The sequence below is a fragment of the Stegostoma tigrinum genome, chromosome 1 (genome assembly GCF_030684315.1).
Source record: "Stegostoma tigrinum isolate sSteTig4 chromosome 1, sSteTig4.hap1, whole genome shotgun sequence".
Lineage (NCBI taxonomy): Eukaryota > Metazoa > Chordata > Chondrichthyes > Orectolobiformes > Stegostomatidae > Stegostoma > Stegostoma tigrinum.
The window spans coordinates 168,737,084-168,755,653 of record NC_081354.1 but is presented as its reverse complement, the minus strand read 5'-3'; the positions used below and the strand labels follow the sequence as shown (position 1 = coordinate 168,755,653).

Genomic DNA, 18,570 nt, shown 5'->3' with positions numbered 1-18,570 from the left:
CAGATGAGCTATTCCTGCCGGCTCTTTGACAGAAGCATAAAATCATTTAAAACCTGTAGTTAAAACAAGCTGTTACAAACATACCAATGATATCTCATTGAATGGTGTAGTAGATGGTGGGCAGAATGAGCTAGTCCTACTCTCTATTAGTTCTAGAGGAGATGGTTACTCTATCAATTGGGAGAAGGTGTTTCTCAGATCTTGGGATGGGGCAGTGTCTGTGTGAAGAAGAGAGTATCCATTCAAATATGTTTTGAGAATAATAATCTGGTCAGTTAATTGTGGGTAAATCCAAATGTCACAGTTATTAAAATCTAGTTTTCAAAAATATTTAACCAGAGTAAATGCGTTTTAATACTAAAAAACACATTTAGCAAAGATATCCTGCTGTAGGAATCTTCGAGGAAATGTAAGTGACACAGGCATGGTATAGGGAAGGCCTGTGCATCATTTCACGTTTGCTGCCTGCAGCTCTAATGATGATGCAGTATGTAAAATGTAATTCCAAGAAAAGTACATCATATCTACACAGTGACAACATATATAAAAATACAAAACAAGATGACCCAAGTGATGGTTGGAAAGTGTATCTTCAGTTTTTTTCCATCCAAAATTACACAGTCAATTATCCACAGAGAACATAGCCTATTTGATGTTTGGTTACCAAAGTACAAGGTCAGCAACAGGGCTTCATGCTTTGTCTCTCCTCCTTCACTGTTTTATCTTGCGTACTCAGATTCCTTAACATGCCCATCCTTATGCCCCTTGCCAACTATAACAGGCATCACAAATCCACCTTCCCACATTAAAGACACTTTTAATGATCTTGTACTGAAATAAGCTTAGCCAAATTCTTCAAGCACATTTTGTACTCCTTTGCTGTTAAGTCTAAGAGCTTCAACACATTCGGGCCTCTAGTTCATGTAAATCATTTGAATGTAAGCATTACAGTAGTTATTACTTATGGAGATTTTCTGTTTAAAAATGTTGGAGCTGTGATTTTTTTTTTTGTTCAGAAGCCATCATGAGATGGTCATAAAATTGCAATATTGTTAACAGGCGGCATGGTGGCTCAGTGGTTAGCACTGCAGCCTCACAGCACCAGGGACCTGGGTTCGATTCCTGCCTCGGGTGACTGTCTGTGAGGAGTTTGCACATTCTCCCCGTGTCTGCGTGGGTTTCCTCCTGGTGCTCCGGTTTCCTCCCACAGTCCAAAGATGTGCAGCCTAGGTAGATTGGTCATGCTAAATTGCCCAGAGTGTTCAAGGGTGTGTGGGTTATATGGGGATGGGTCTGGGTGAATGCTTCAAGGGGCGGTGTGGACTTGTTGGGCCGAAGGGCCTGTTTCCACACTAGGGAATCTAATCTAACCGAATTTAACTGAAGACTAACAATTTCTCATCCTCACCCTTTTTTCACAGCTGTAGCAAGAGTCACTGGTTCCTTGGAGAAGAGCACAGAGGTGATGAAAGCCATGCAGAGTTTAGTAAAACTCCCTGAAATTCAAGCCACCATGAGAGAACTGTCCAAAGAAATGATGAAGGTGAGACAAAACGCAGGCCCTAGCCTTTAGAATTGTAGTTCTATAGGACAGTTACATTTTATGTTGAACCTGAAACGTATATGCTGTGTTATTGTTGTAAAAATACAGTCCATCCATTTTAGAAAGAATATGTATCAGGACCAACTCTAATTATCGGCTCATGTAATTCCACTGAGAATCAAAAGACAATGATCATCGGTTCCTGCCTGAGAGCTGTGGAAAGTGAGGCCTCTTCTCCAGTTTCACTTGCTGAAATCAAACCTATGACCTAATTGGCTTGACAAGTTCATGCTGGGCTGGATTTCTTCAGTATCTCTCTTGCAAGTTTTGAGAAGATTTGTAGCTCAGGTTGAGGTTCTGGATGTGAGTTTGCTCGCTGAGCTGGAAGGTTAGTTTTCAGACGTTTCGTCACCATTCTAGGTAACATCATCAGTGAGCCTCCGGTGAAGCGCTGGTGTTATGTCCCGCTTTCTATTTATATGTTTAGGTTTCCTTGGGTTGGTGATGTCATTTCCTGCATTGGTGATGTCATTTTCTGTTCTCTTTCTCAGGGGATGGTAGATTGATTTGGAGCCAATGTGTTTGTTGATGGAGTTCCAGTTGGAATGCCATGCTTCTAGGAATTCTCGTGCATGTCTCTGTTTGGCTTGTCCTAGGATGGATGTGTTGTCCCAATCAAAGTGGTGTCCTTCCTCATCTGTATGTAAGGATACTAGTGATAGTGGGTCATGTCGTTTTGTGGCTAGTTGATGTTCATGTATCCTGGTGGCTAGCTTTCTGCCAGTTTGTCCAATGTAGTGTTTGTCACAGTTCTTGGAAGGTAGTTTGTAGATGACGTTTGTTTTGCTTGTTGTCTGTATAGGGTCTTCTAAGTTCACTAGCTGCTGTTTTAGTGTGTTGGTGGATTTGTGGGCTACCCTGATGCCAAGAGGTCCGAGTAGTCTGGCAGTCATTTCAGAAATGTCTTTTCACTACATTGGACAAACTGGCAGAAAGCTAGCCACCAGGATACATGAACATCAACTAGCCACAAAACGACATGACCCACTATCACTCGTATCCTTACATACAGATGAGGAAGGACATCACTTTGATTGGGACAACACATCCATCCTAGGACAAGCCAAACAGAGACTCGCACGAGAATTCCTAGAGGCATGGCATTCCAACCGGAACTCCATCAACAAACACATTGATTTGGACCCCATCTACCAACCTCTGAGGGGAAAAAAACAGGAAATGACATCACCAACCCAAGGAAACCTAAACATATAAATAGAAAGCGGGACATTAACACCAGCACTTCACTGGAGGCTCACTGATGATGTTACCTAGAATGGTGATGAAACGTCTGAAAACTAACCTTCCAGCTCAGCGAGCAAACTCGCATCCAGATCTCTCTTTCTCTCTCTCTCTCTCTCTCTCTCTCTCTCTCTCTCTCTCTCTCTCTCTCTCTCTCTCTCTCTCTCTCTCTCTCTCTCTCTCTCTCTCTCTCTCTCTCTCTCTCTCTCTCTCCCTCCCTCTCTCTCCCTCCCTCTCTCTCCCTCCCTCTCTCTCCCTCCCTCTCTCTCCCTCCCTCCCTCTCTCTCCCTCCCTCTCTCTCCCTCCCTCTCTCTCCCTCCCTCTCTCTCCCTCCCTCTCTCTCCCTCCCTCTCTCTCCCTCCCTCTCTCTCCCTCCCTCCCTCTCCCTCCCTCCCTCCCTCTCCCTCCCTCTCTCTCCCTCCCTCTCTCTCTCTCCCTCTCTCTCTCTCTCTCTCTCTCTCTCTCCCTCCCTCCCTCCCTCCCTCCCTCCCTCCCTCCCTCCCTCCCTCTCTCCCTCTCTCTCCCTCTCTCTCCCTCTCTCTCCCCCTCTCTCCCTCTCTCTCCCTCTCTCTCCCTCTCTCTCCCTCCCTCTCCCTCCCTCTCCCTCCCTCTCCCTCCCTCTCCCTCCCTCTCCCTCCCTCTCCCTCCCTCTCCCTCCCTCTCCCTCCCTCTCCCTCCCTCTCCCTCCCTCCCTCTCTCTCTCTCTCTCTCTCTCCCCGCCCCCCTCTCTCTTCTCTCTCCCCCCCTCTCTCTCTCTCTCTCCCTCTCTCACACACACATAATGATATTCTCAGTGAAAGTTTACCAACCCCATGAGCAGCAGGTGTAATATACTAGATTGGAGAATGTTTCCATAAATTGCTGAGACTGAATATAGTATCATCTTGTCCTACCCAAGATCAGATAGTATCACAGCTGCTTGGTCAATCAACTTAACAAGGAAAAAAAATCTGCTGGTAATCTGAACCGGAATGTAAAACATAAAAACTGAACAGACTAGTCACACAGAATCTTTGTACAGAGCTGATGAGATATTTCAGTTGTACATGCGATGAGGGTTTCTTGTACTTTGTATTTCTTTTCTTATTGCTGTTTCAAATTATTTCAGTTAGTAAAATGATTTGTATTTCAGACAAGGCAATGTTATTAGTAGTATTGTTTATAATCTTAATTGTTACAGCACAGAAGAGGCCCATTGGGACTTCACCTGCTCTCAAAATGAGCATGATGACATAGTACATTTTCTCCGTACCTCTGCACATTATTTGAATATAAACGATCATTTAATGCCCCTTTGAAAGCCATGATTGAACCTGCCTCCACGACCCTTTTTCAGGCAGTGCATTCCAGATACATTTTACAATTAAGAGCAGTTACTTGCTATATAACCATGTCCAGCAACATTCCCTATAAGTTGTGTGGCTTATCGCTGATAATGGCATTGACTTCATTCTGGAAGCTGCTGCCGCACAAGGGCCTCAAAGACCCGCACAGCCAAAACGAAAATTAGAGTGAATGCTGCTGTCCAGCTCCTCATGGATTTGAAAAGTCCTATAAAAATTCCTCTTAGCCTTCTCCCATCTAAGAAGGAAAATTCCAACTTATCCATCTGTCTTGTAAATGAAGGTTCTCATTCTTAGAACCATTCTTGTAAACCTCTTCTATACTCTCTATGTTCATATCAATTACAGGATTAACGCTTTTATGCATTCTGCACTATCTTGTGTTCACAGGCAGGGATTATTGAGGAGATGCTAGAGGATACTTTCGAAAGCATGGAGGATGAGGAAGAAATGGAAGAAGCAGCAGAGATGGAAATTGACAAAATACTTTTTGAGGTTACTGCAGGTAAACTAAGGCCACCATGTTTTTACATGTTTTTATAACACTGAAACTCTCTCCGAATTTTTATCAGTGTCATTCCAAAAAATCAAATCTCTGCTGGTAAATTTTTGGGACAAGGTTTGGTGGGGGTGGGGGAAGCTTTTTTCCAGTCTCCATCTCCATTCTGCCAATACATAATATACATTTGCCCTTTAATGGGAAGGAGGACGTCTTAAGGGACAGGTTAGTATGAAGAAATGGAGCTTTGAAGTAAAATGCAGTTGAGAATATATTTAATATGTTAAGGTACAAAGTTAAAGAAAATCTGACTCTGGGTTGCCTAATTTTGGACTTAATGATTGTTAACTGGCTGTTGAGCTGACATCCACGTCAAAGCAGCCAGCTAGATTGACACCCATATAACACTTTCAACATGAAAGTCACTCCACCACTGACCAGCTGTGGCAATAGTGTGTTTAATCCACAAGATACACGGCAGCACCTCACCAAGCTCAGTAGACTGCATCTTCTAAACTGCAACCTCCAACATCTAGAAGGACAAGGGCAGCAGGTGCTACAGGTTCCTGTCCAATGCACACACCAATAAAAGCTCATGGAGTATGGATATTCCTTCATTTCAGTGGGCTGAAATTCTGGAACTTACTCTCCAACTGCAATGTGGATGCACTTGCACCATTTGGGGTGCAGCACTTCAAGATGGAAGCTCACCATCACCCTTTTGAGGGGATGTGCAATAAATATCAACCCATCCAGCGTATCCACATCCTGTGAACATTGTTTTAAAATTTGTGGGAAATGCATTTATAATTGGGATTTTGGTGTAGATTTCCAAAATTTAGTAATAATCCTAACAGCTAGCCCCCATTAGTGGAGGCACTTGCCTGGTGACATTATTGCTGAACTGTTAATCCAGACACCCAGTTAACGTTGTGGGGACTTGGATTTGAAACTTGCCATGGCAGATAGTGAAATTTGAATTCAATAAAAAGATCATCTGGAATGAAGTAAGAGTCTAATGGTGACCATGAATCCATTGTCGATTGTTGGGGGGATGAAACCCATTTGGTTCACTAATGTCCTGTAGGGAAGGAAGGTGCCATTCTGACCTGGTTTGGCCTACTTATGACTCCACAGCAATGTGGTTGACTCTTAACTGTGTCTGGGCAATCAGCAGTGGACAATAAATGCTGACTTAGCCAGTGATGCCCACATCCCATGATTGAATTTAAAAAATTCAGCATCTTGGACTGGCTACTGAAATGTGTTGAGCAACTCTTTGAAAACGTTATATGCATTATTAGATTTCTGCAGAAATGCAGTCTGATAGCAATGGAATGAGGATGAGTTTGCCTGCACTACTACTATTTTTGAATACACAATAATAGAAGGGCAGTATTTGCTTTTGACATGAAAATACAAAATGCTTCAGACAGCAGGCAGCATCTGAGGACAGATTGTTGGAAAAGCTCAGCAGGCCTGGCAGCATCTGTGGAGAGAAATCAGAGTTAATGTTCCGGGTCAAATGACCCTTCCTCAGAATAGTAAATAAGCGTGATCTCTCCAAGATCCTGTTCAGTTCAGCAAGATATTCCTGCACCTGTACTTGAATTCTCTCGCTATGAAGGCTAACGGGTTATTTGCCGCCTTCACCACCAGGTACACCTGTATGCTTACTTTCAGCATCCGTGTACCAAGGACTCAACTGCACCCTCGCCTTTCCTAATCTGTTGCCATTCACCTAATAATCTACCATTCTGTGGTTTGCTACCAAAGTTGATAACTTCATATTTGTTCACGTTAACTTAGTTTTCTTATCTTTCATCTGCTAAGCATTTGCCCCCTCACTCAACTTCTCCACATCACGATGAAGTATCACTTTATCCTCCACCCAGCTTTGTGTCATCTACAAGTTTGGAGATGTTACAATTAATTTCCTCATCTTTTGTTGCATTTGTTTCTCGCAGGTGCTCTTGGGAAAGCTCCCAGCAAAGTCACAGATGCTCTCCCAGAGGCAGAGCTTGAAGGGGCTACTGCTGCATCTGATGAGGGTGAGGCAGAGGAAGATATCGAAGAGATGCAGTCGCGGCTAGCTGCCCTTCGGAGTTGAACTTTGTAAATAACTTGGTTGTACAGTTTCTCCTTTTTACAATTTTACTCCAATAACATAATTAAGTTGCACTTAATGGATATCCCTTCTCCTTTCTGTTCACTGTAATTTTGTTTCTCCAAATAGTAAACATTTCCTTCTTAATGAAAGGTAAACACTGAAATTTGTACAGATGGGAAGGTTTCTTAAGAAAAACAAAAATTGCACTTGAGAATATTATTTCTTTGTTCAGTCAGCATTGTCTCATCAACATACTTTGCTCAGCTTTTCATTCCATACTTTAATATTATTTTCTTACTGTTTCAAGTGTACTTCCCAGGCATGCAATTAAGTTTGGGGTCCCTGCTCCTGTAACTTAATAATGATTATGAAGAACATTTGGTTGAGGCATGTTTTTATCTTATCCTTTCAGTTGTGATAGAGACATTAGCTGTCTGTTTGTTTATACTTCAGGTTTTTTTTTTACATGGATAGAGTACATAAAGACACTTTGTTCATGTGGTCTTAATTGTAGCAATGGATAGTCCATAAGCGTTTCAAAATAAACGCTTTTGAACAATGGTGCAAAATTCAATGATTGCCTGGGGCGGTGGGGAGAAGATGTAAAGGTCTGGCAGCTTACAGTCATTCATATAGGTGTTCTGTTACTTAAAGCAAGTTTTCTTATAAATTGTGGGCAGCTAATTTTTAGTGTTGCCACCTTTGGCTTTATCACAAGTGTGAATACAGCTAGAGATTGAGTTATTTTGAAAATTTTTTGCCATAGCCTTTAACACTGTTGACTTGAGAATGTCAAATAATCCTAAGTAGTGCACATGGTTCTGACAATCTGAATTTAAAAATAATAAGCTAGATATGCTAGACCTCTGTGGGGAGAAAAACAGTTGATGTTTCAGCTCTGAGATTTTTCATCACAGAAATTTGAATTAGAAGATGGCCTATCACCGGTATAACACTAAAATCTCATCGCTGAGCAACACCATCTATTTGCATTTAAAACGTTTTTGCCTTCTCCATTAGTCGTGGAGCCTTTTAATTTTCTTGTGCAGGCATACGTTAAATTAATGGTGCCAACTTGTGGAACCTTGCAAGTTGTTGCAAGGTTGTGCAGCTTGAAAAGAATATTAGTTGTAGAGAGCATCTTTATTGACCTCTCCATCACAAGACACTGACAAGTGCATTTGTGGTTTGCTCAGCTTGAGGAACCAAAGCAAATGAAAACACTGATGCATTTGGAGCCTTTGATGTTGGAACATCTAATTTTACAATCAATTAAATAGTTGGAGGAGTCACTTATTACAATGTAGGAATCACTGTGGCACTATACTTGGGCTACAATGCTATATAGCAACTTTAGCAGAATTTATTGACTATTTTGCTTTGATATATATTTATGAATGGATTGTGGATTTTGTTTAGCAGATTGTAGAAACACTCCTCATTGACACAATACTCAAAATTGAACAGGAATCTGGCTTCCAGATGTATGCTGTATTTGAAGTAATAACTTCAATTGGTTATTACTGTCCCTAATACATCATCCTCAATAGACCTGTGTTACAACCATCTTTTTTTCTTCACGTTGAATACAGAAGCAGGAGTGACTGCAGTGATACACGGTTGGTGGGCACTTATAAATTGTTGAGGTGTCATACTGGACCTATAATATTCCCTTTTCACACTAACATCAAATTATGCAATATCTTGATTAGGGAACACGCCCATGATTTAGTTCATCGCTGCCCAACAATAGTTGAGATTCATTACATCTGTACTTACTGAAACTTTGTATTGTAAAAATCATCTTAACCATCAATAAATTTTTATACAAATTTTAAATTTATTGCAGTGCTAATGGAAAACATTGTACCACTTGACAGCTACCGTCCTGCCTCATGGATGGACGAGTGCAAAAATGTGTATAAACGTACTCCAGCTCCAAGATCAGTGTAAAGCTAGAGTGGAGAATTAATGAAACGAGACCATAGAGGGCCACTTGTCACGCTGAATTTTTCACCCCCTAAACTTCAGATGACCTTCGTACTGCCCTCCAGACCGTGCCTTTAATTTGTTGATATTTATGTTAGCAGACTTCCCCTATGGAATCTAAAATACCATATTCTTCATCCTGTGCAGTGGGCTAAACTGAAGGAAAGTAATAGTTGTTTCAAGTTCAACATTTATAGTTCAAGGGCAAAGATGACAGTACAAAGACTGTTCCATTCTGGTAGGAAGAGCACAAACATGGTGCATTGCTTGAGTCATGAATGATTGCAAAACTCTGTACAGCAGAGAGATCTGTGGCCTGGTATTCACTACAACACATGATTAGGGGGGAAAAAGTGACTGGAACATTTCATTCTCCTTGCGATAAACAATGGGAATGGGGAAGTTGCTACAATTGTATAAGGTATGGTATTAAAGAAGCTGCATCTGGAATACTTTGTAAAGTTTTGATCTCTGCATGAGAAACAATATATTTACAAATATGAGAGATAATGGGAACTGCAGATGCTGGAGAATCCAAGATAACAAAGTGTGGAGCTGGATGAAAACAGTAGGCCAAGCTCCTAAGATGCTGCTTGGCCTGCTGTGTTCATCCAGCTCCACACTCTTTACAAACATAAAGAAGATTCACTACTTGATTCCTCCTTTGGGAGGTAGCTTATGAGGAAAGTGGGTCTCTACAGAAAAGTGTCGAACATATCGAGGCAAGCTGAATGAAACATACAAGATTCTGAAGAACTGGATAGGGTGGATGCTGGACAAACGTCTTTCCTGGAAGAAACTAGAACTAGGGAATTTACAAAGACATTCCTACTGGAGATGAAAATAAGGAGAATTCTATACTCTCCTTCCTCAGGGTTGTCTCTGTGGAATTCAAGTGAGAAGACAGGATTGCTGCTCCTTATCTCAAAATTGAAACTCTTGTGGCATGGGATATGGGAAATGTAACTGGATTGGTTATCCAAAGGCCCAGGATCAAAAAAAAACACCAGCTTACTGGTGGTATGTAACCAGTCAGATTCTCCAATGCCTTTTAGGGAAGGAAATCTGCCATCCTTATCTGGACTGACTGAAGTGTGACTTCAGACTCCAAGCAATGTGGTTGACTCTTAATTGCCCTCAGGTAGGACAGTGAATTATAAAAGGCCAACAAGTACCAGCCATACCCACCTCCCATGCAAGAATTTTCTTTTAAAAAAAGCAACTGACACAGCAAAAAAGAGGGATTAATGGATTGGAAGAACTAGAAAAGTCTGGCAGAAGTATCACCTGTTTTCCTAAAAAGTAAACAGTTATTATGATCACAAATTATTGAACTCTTATAAATAGATTATAAAAGTTTGTAAAGTAGAGCTGGAGACAAGAGCCTGCTTCCTTTGACAGCCTCTCACCAGATTACAGACCTTCCGTGTGCTCTACCAAAGCCAGGACTGTTAGAGCTTCTGCCAGCAATTCCAGAGGGTGAGAAGCCGTGTCATTGAAAGGAATGTTCCATTTGGCACTAAAAACAGCCTTATCAGCAGCATTTAGCTCCCACAGACTTTTCTTCCAGGAAGGAAGTCATCCACTCCTTCTAGCTCAGGAAGTTAGGTAGTGACAGTTACAGATTAGAGGATGGATGCGGTCATAAGGAACGTGTAGATAAAAGGATAAAAATATTAGACTGAAGGCTGTGTAGGAGTCAAATGGGCAAGGATAGTGAGAGGATTTATGATTTTTTAAAATAAGCTGGAAGACAGGTAGGTCTAACACTCCACACAGCTGAAACAACTTCGAACATATAGGGATAAGACCCACTGTTGCTAACCTTTTCGGATTACTACTTGTACCTGTGAACTAGTTATTAGTAGTTTGTGCACATGGATGTCGAAAGCCTGTTGCTTTACCAAGTTTCCAGTCTCACAATTAAGGAAGGTAAGGGTGACTGCACTTTTATATTGAAATCCATCTGTCGTGAGCTTAATTTACTGAGTTGGCTGAGCTCCATATTCTGGTGTTTCCACATCACCCATTCAAGGGGAAAAAAAAAAATCACAAATAGCGTTAGGTCTTGTAGTTTTATACTGCATCAAATGCAAATGAGACTTGGTCAAGTTCTCCCACCACACCGCTAATATGCGGTTACCAGGTAAACTTCAAACCGGTTTCCTTATAAATCAGTGCTTCATGCATGGAAACAGATATCCAATAATGAGACTAAGGTTGTATCTTAATATAAATATTTAAAACCAACTTCAACATCAAAATAAATTGAGCTTACACGAAATTTCAAGAACATGTTGATATATTGTGTAAAAATCACATTATCTGGGTGTACAAATACCACTGCAATCTGTAAACAATTCTACTGATCAACTTGTCATCTTCCAGATCTCAAACTTCAGTCACGTTATTTAAGCCACACAAAAAAAATGTACAAAAACAAATCAACATGATACATTAAACATTCGAGTGTAGGTCCTGAGTAATCCAAAACTACAGAAGGTAAAGGAAATGCCAAACATTTTAAGATTTATAAAAAAGAAGCTCGAAGCAGCTCTCAGCTTTACAGCCACAATTACATGCTGGAGACAAACAAAGCTTTTGCTTAGTTGAACACTGGCTGTATAAGAGACAAAGAAACGTTGCTTTCAAGTTAGTATTTTTAACAATCAAGTCAGGATGAAATTTACAATTCTGTACTACCAACTTCAACCATACAGCCAAAACACAGTTTAAAGATTAGTTTGGACCCTTGATTTATAATGAGGTAAATTTAGGAAAAAGACAGAACTCTTTCAGACAGTGCTGTTTCTCCAACAATGCAACTTCCTTATATAGTGTAATGTGTTACATTATTTGGCGAAAACTACAGTAGAAACTTACCATAACAAATAGGGCAGCATATACTGTTTCCATTTAGAACACACACCTACACGGACTAGCTTATTTCTTAATAAGCTTTGAAGTTTGGCAACAAAAAAAAAAATCAGTAGTTGCATCAAAATTAGTGAATCCCATGTTTTGTACGTATTAGAACATAAGACAAGCCTCCCCACAGATCAAATAAGGTAAATTTATCTGCTCCATTGATGTATATTTAATTGTGCTGTGGAGGTGCCAGTGTTGGTAATTAGCAGTGTGTGGAATGTCCCTCATGTACTGCACAACAAAGTTAAATCCCAAAACCATACATCTTTAATTCTTGGCTGATTGGACCCATTGGTTTAGCAACATTTATTCAGAAAGGGGCCTCCACCCAACGTACCTCAGAAAGAACTGCAATATTTACACAAAGTGGAAGCAGAACACTTGATAAAGTAATGAAAAAATAGCATCTTCTATTCAGATCTGGGTACTGACATCAGAACTCAGAAATGAAGTATCTGCGGTGAAATTTGTGCATCATTGAATAACCATGTGAAAAGGAGGAGCAGAGAGGTTATATTTACAAAGGATTTGGTTAGTTTTTACCAGTGCCCAACGTGGAAAATGGAAATTTTTCTTCCCAACGGGTATGCATGAATAAGATTTGAGTCACTGGCAATGGCATCCTCGATTAATTTATAAAGCGACACTGTGTACGGGTTCTCTTCATCGTTTGCTGTTTCTGCAGAAATTGCAGCAAGTAAAATTTTAATTCGAAGTATTTCTTGATCTCAGTAACATCTCTTCGAGAAAGAAGAGACAATAAATTATAATAGTGGGAGACAGAATTCAACTAATTTTGTACTAAACACAATAAAATGGGACAGAAAGAAGGAACTAAAATTTACTGGCTATAAACACATGCAGAATTGTACAGACTATTGACATTTCTTGGCTGTACAAAATTAAGACAAGGTGAAGTAGAGATTTGTGTTATGTTTCTTTCCGCATCACATTTACTATCAAAGTTCTTTGCAAAAATGTCAGTTTGCCTCTGCTGACAGAGGTTATTCTTCCTTTTAAAAGGATGCCACTAACATTACAGTGCAGATCTTCCAGGAAAACCCAGCTCCCTTTTGGGGCTTCAGACTGAAGTCTTGAGAAGGCTGGATTCATGAGCTCTCAACATCGAAACAGCATCCTTCACTGCATGGTAGATGATATTCTTCACCTACACAAAATAGAATCATAAATATATTACAGAACTCTCAGTATGGTTATTTATTTTGGTACACAAAGATATACATTGTTAATTTCTGACCCAAATAATCAGGTTTGAATTAAATGCTAAATTTTGTTCCAAATGATTTGGATAGATGGAATCTTGGGCTCAACAGTTCTTTTAAAACTCACTCATTCATGGAATGATGGCGTTGCTGGCTAGGCCAGTATTTACTGCTCACCACTAATTGCCCAGAGGGCATTTAAGAGGCAACCACATTGCTGTGGGTCTTATATCACATTTAGGCCAGACCAGGTAAGTTCGCAGTTTCCTTCCCTAAAGCACATAAGTGAACCAGGTGGGGTTTTCCCAACAATCGGCAATGGATTCACGATGACCATTAGATTCTTAATTCTAGATTTTTAAAAACTGAATTCTGCCTTGGTGGGATTTTAACCTGTGTCCCCAGAACATTATCTGGGTATCAGGATTAAACATCCAGTGATATTACCATTAGACTATCACCTCACTTGTTTGAAAGAAAACAGCATGTTCATGAGGAGACAAAGAATTCAAATAACAAAATTCCCTTATTCCGCATCTCTTAACAAAAGTTTATGCTATATTCTCAACTGTTAAATACTCAAAAACCAGTTTTCATTTTATACAGCAACATTCATGATCTTAGCATGGCACTTTTGAGTTAATTAATTACTTAAAGACAGCACTAAGATAAAAGAACAGATAATTATGATGTTGGTCACAGAACAAATTGTAGCAAGGAATTTGAGGAAAACTTCCTACTTTTGTTTTACACATCAGCTCCAGGGATTGTTGGCCTCTTGTTCTTATTTTCTTTATTGGAATGCAGGCATAATTGCAACCACTATTATCCATCCTTCACTGTCCTCAAGGTGCTGATGGTTAGCTGCCTTCTTGAACTGCTGCAGTCCAATAGTGTAGGCAGATGCTTAATGCTGCTCGGGAAGGAGTCCCAGGACTTTGATTCCAGTACAGTGAGGTGATTGTGATATAGTTTCAAGTCAGGACGGTGAATGGCTTGGATGGAAATGTACACTTAGAGATGATCCCTAAAGTTTCCTGCTTGTCCTTCTAGCTGGTAATAACACAAGATGTAGAAGCAGGCCATTCAATCCGTGGAGTCTACTCCACTCTACAATGAGATCATGGCTAATATCCTACCTTCTGCCATAACCGGAATTCTCTTATTGATCAAAAATTTGTTCATCTCAACCCTGGATATACTTTAATGAGCCAGCCTCAACAGCCCTCTGCAGTAAAGAATTCCACAGATTTACTACCCTCAAAAGAAATTCCTCATCTCTCTAACTGGATAAGCTCTTGTTTTGAGACTATTCTACAATGGAAAATGACTGACCATCCACCCTGTCAAGCCCCTAGAAACCTTGTAAACAGAAGACAGGAGCAGGAGGAGACTATTTGGACCTTCATGTCAGCTCTTTCATTTATCATGATCACGGCTGATCATTCAACTCAACAGACTAATTTGGCATTTTTCTCATTGCCTTTGATCCCATTTGCTCCAAGTGTATGTCTAGCCGCCTCTTGAATACATCCAATATTTTGGCATCAACTACTTCCTGTGGTAAAGAATTCCATAGGCTCACCTCTCTTTTGGTGAAGAAATATATCCTCATCTGCGTCCTAAATGGTCCATCCCGTATCCTCAAACTGTGACATCTAGTTCTGGACACACCCACCATCAGGAACATGCTCCCTGCACCTAGCTTGTTTAGTCCTATTAGAATTTTCTAAGTCTCCATGAGATCCCACCCCCTCAATCATCTGAACTCTGAGCGAAAACAATCCCAAATTAGACAATTTCTCCTCATATGTCAGTCCCTCCATCCCTGGAATCAGTCTGGTAAACCTTCGCTGCATTCCCTCAAGAGCAAGAGCATCCTTCCTCAGAGAAAAAGACCAAAGCTGTTCACAATATTCTAGGTGTGGCCTGACTAAGGCAACGTGTAAGTGTAACAATGCATCCTGCTCCTGTACTTAAAACCTCTCGCAATGAAGGCCAACATACCATTTGCCTACTTTACCGCCTGCTGCACCTGCATGCTTACCGTCAGTGACTGGTGCACACTCCCCCCTCCCAATTTACGCCCATTCAGGTAGTAATCTGCCTTCTCGTTTTTGCTTCCAAAGTGAACAACTTCACATTTATCCAAATTATACTGCATCTGCCACTGATTTGCCCACTCACCCAACCTGTCAAAATCATGCTGAAGGATCTCTGCATCCTCATCACAGTTCACCCTCCTACCCAACTTGGTATCATCTGCAAACTTTGAAGTTACATTGTGTTCCCTCATCCAATGTATGTTTCAACAAGGTCACCTCTAATTCTTCTCAACTCAATCTCTCCTTGTAAGAAAGTCCCTCCATAACCAGAATCAACCGAGTACATCTTCTCTGGTTTGCCTCAAATACCAGTGTAACTTTCCTTTGATAGAAGGACCAAAAAACTGTTCACAGTATTCCAGGTCCAACTAGTGCCCTGTATAGTTTCAGCAGAACCAATACTGAGATAGTCCAACCAGGGAAGGGGCCACACTAGACCTTGCTTTGTGGAAACAATCCTGGGCAGGTGATCAAAGTTTCAGTGGGGAGCATGTTGACAGCAGTGATTGAAATTCTAAGTTTTAAATAACTTTTGGGTATGAGTTAGACTGGTCCTTGGGTAAAAGTGCTAAATTCGGGGAAGGCTAATTACAACAATATTAGGCAGGAACTGGAGAAATTAGAATGGGATGGCTGTTTGAGGGTTATCGACAGCTGATATATGAGAATCTTTTAAGGGCCAGTTCATCAGCATTCAGGACCAGCATGTTCCTGTGGAGTTGAAAGAGAAGGATGGCAGATTCAGGAACCTTTGATGTCAAGAGATAGTGCAAGTTTATTAATAAAGAAAAGGAACCACGTGTAAGGTTTAGGAAACTGAAACTAAACAAGGCCCTTCAGGATTATAAAGAAAGCAGAAAGTAACTTGAACAAGAAATTAGGAGAAACCGTGAAATGTCCTTGGCAAATAGGGTTAAGGAGAATCCCAAGGCATTTTTTTTACATATTAGGAGTAAGAGGGTAAATAGGGAAGGGGTAGGTCCATCAGAAAGTTGATTGAGCTTTTTTCAAGCGACAAAGTTGATTGATACGGCTAAGGCAGTGGATGCCGTCTACATGGACATCACTAAAGTATTTTACTAGGTCCCTCAAGGTAGGTTGGTCCAGAAGATTAAGTCACATGGAATCCATTGTGAATTTGCAAATTGAATATATCCTGGCTTGATCATAGGAGATCGAGGGTGGTTGTGGAGAGCTAGTTTTTCAGACTGGAGGTTTGTGATCAATGTGTGTTCCACAAGGATCAGCGCCAGGACCTTTGTTGTTTGTGAAGACTTAGATGAAAGTGTAGGTGGCCTGATTAGTAAGTTTGCAGTCAACACAACAGTTTATGGAGTTGTGTGCAGTGAGGAAGGATATCAAAGGATGCAGCAGGACATAGATTAGTTGGAAGGTTGGACAAAATAGTAATAGATGGGAGTTTAATCTGGACAAGTGTGAGGTGATGCAGTTTGGAAGTCAAATGCAAAAGAGAAGTATACGGTCAATGACTGGACCCTTAGCAGTATTGATATCCAGAGGGATCTTCGGTTCCAAGATTGTAGCTCCCTGGAATTGGCAACATATGTCAATAAGGTGGCAAAGGCAGCAAACAGCATCCTTGCCTTCATCCTTTTTGAGTACAAAAGTTGGCAAGTCATATTGAACTGTATAAAACTTTAATTAGGCCACATTTGGAGTACTATGTGCAGTTCTGGTCCCCATACTATAGGAGGGATGTGGAGGCTTTGGAGACAGTGCAGAGGTTCACCAGGATGTTGCCTGGATTGCAGTGTATTAGCTATAAAACAGAGGGTGGATTTAATGAGATTGCTTTCACTACAGCATCAGAGGCTGAGGGGCAATCTGATAGAAGTATTTAAAATTATGAGAGGAATGGATAGGGTGGATAGTTAGTCTTTTTCTCAGGATGGAAATGTCTAAAACTAGGGGACACAGGGTAATGTGCGAGGGGAAAGGATTCAAGTGAAAGGGGAAAGTATGAGGGAGATGTGCAAGGAATTTTTTGTTTTAAAAACAAGAGGGTGGTAGATGCCGAGGTCATGCTGCCAGGAAAGATGGCAAAAGCAGATTGTGCTCCTGAGATGCTGCTTGGCCTGCTTCGCACTTTATTATCTTGGATTCTCCAGCATCTGCAGTTCCCATTATCTCTTGTTCTTGTGCTGTGCTGCTCTATAAAGGACAACATTCCATTTGCCTTCCTTACTCCCTGAACTTGTAGGAGAGCTTTTTCTGTTTCATGCAAAAGCACTCCCTAATCGTCATGCTGCAGTTTTATCCAATTAATTAATACTCTGTATCGCTATTCAGTTTCTGATCAACTCTAACACCTCACAATGTTAACAATGGAGGATTCAGCAATGGTAACGCTATTGAATGTCAAGGGACAACGGTCAGATTTTCATGATAGATTCAATCATTGCCTGGCACTTGAAAGGCAAAAACATTACTTGCCATCTGACTACCCAATCATCTCATTTGAAAAATTATACCTCCATGTCCAAACAGAACTTTAATTCACTGGAGATTTTTGGACTCAGGTCTCTGGAGTGGGACATGAAGTGAAATCCTTTGATTCAGAGGTTTGATTCAAAACCCTACATTACTTTAGCTGTTGCACTTTTCACTTTTTAAAGTTAACATGTTCTCCCCTCTCACGCTGAAGCACTTCTGCCTCCTCCCTTCTGTATGTGCAATGCCTTGCCTTATACTTTTGGCTGACCTTTACCTGCATTCCAGAAAAAAAAAACTTGCATTTATGTGTCACCTTTTCTTCTTAAATGGACATCTGAAGGTACCTTTTGAAGCGTGGCCACCAAGGGAGGAAACACAGCAGCTAATTTGTGCTCATTAAACTTTCACAAAGAACAACCTAATTATGATCAGATAAATCAGCTTCTTTGTGATGTTGATAGAAGGATAGATATTGGCCAAGATACCAGAGCTAACTTTTATTCATTGAAATAGTGCAATGGGATCTTTTGCATTTACATACGCAGGCAAATAGGGTCTTGGTTTAAACGACTATCTGAAAGATGATACCTCTGGCGGTGCTGTGTTCCTTCAGTACTGCACTGGGATTTTAGCTTGGATTTCTGTGCTCATGCTGAACCTAAATCCTTGTAATTCAAATTTGAGTGCATTACGAACTCTGCCACCACTGAGATGCTAAGCAAATGTGGCTTCCATCAAAGTACTGGTCTTTAAGTGAAACATAAGTCATCATGGCAGAGGTTGATTCCAGGTACCTGTAGTTTATCCTCATGGTTTGTATGGGTATTAGACAGGTGTCGGAACTCTTGCGTGAGCCGGAAGCAGTGTTTGACGTGCTCAGTGGAAACAAAGTCCTCCGCCACTTTGATACAGCTGTACAAGTTGTGCACCTGCAGCAAACAACAGAATACACACTTCACGTTAATTGCAAATTCCACCTCTAGTAATAGATCACAATAGGATTCCAGCTGCCAGTCTCTTCCCACATTCGAGAGAATGCAGAAAACACTTGCAAGAGTGCTCTTAGGGATAAAA

The 18,570-nt window shown here is 40.8% G+C and overlaps 2 protein-coding genes across 4 annotated transcripts in view; one reads left to right on the top strand and one right to left on the bottom strand.

Moving 5' to 3' along the window:
* Window positions 1–8,636, top strand: part of rnf103 (ring finger protein 103) — a 75,541-nt gene extending 66,905 nt beyond the window's left edge. For all 3 annotated transcript variants that reach the window (XM_048532119.2, XM_059650211.1, XM_059650214.1), the window contains 3 exons: window positions 1,422–1,543; window positions 4,579–4,693; window positions 6,655–8,636. In XM_048532119.2, coding sequence (XP_048388076.1) covers window positions 1,422–1,543; window positions 4,579–4,693; window positions 6,655–6,797 — 380 coding nt within the window. In that variant the 3' untranslated portion in view covers window positions 6,798–8,636. The remainder of the gene's footprint in view (window positions 1–1,421; window positions 1,544–4,578; window positions 4,694–6,654) is intronic.
* A 2,434-nt stretch (window positions 8,637–11,070) lies between these two features.
* The window catches only part of LOC125457972 (lysine-specific demethylase 3A-like), an 83,669-nt gene continuing 76,169 nt past the window's right edge, over window positions 11,071–18,570 (bottom strand). Inside the window, exons 24-25 of the mRNA XM_048542803.2 lie at window positions 18,291–18,425; window positions 11,071–12,882 (exon numbers count right to left, since the gene is read on the bottom strand). Coding sequence (XP_048398760.2) covers window positions 12,796–12,882; window positions 18,291–18,425 — 222 coding nt within the window. The 3' untranslated portion in view covers window positions 11,071–12,795. The remainder of the gene's footprint in view (window positions 12,883–18,290; window positions 18,426–18,570) is intronic.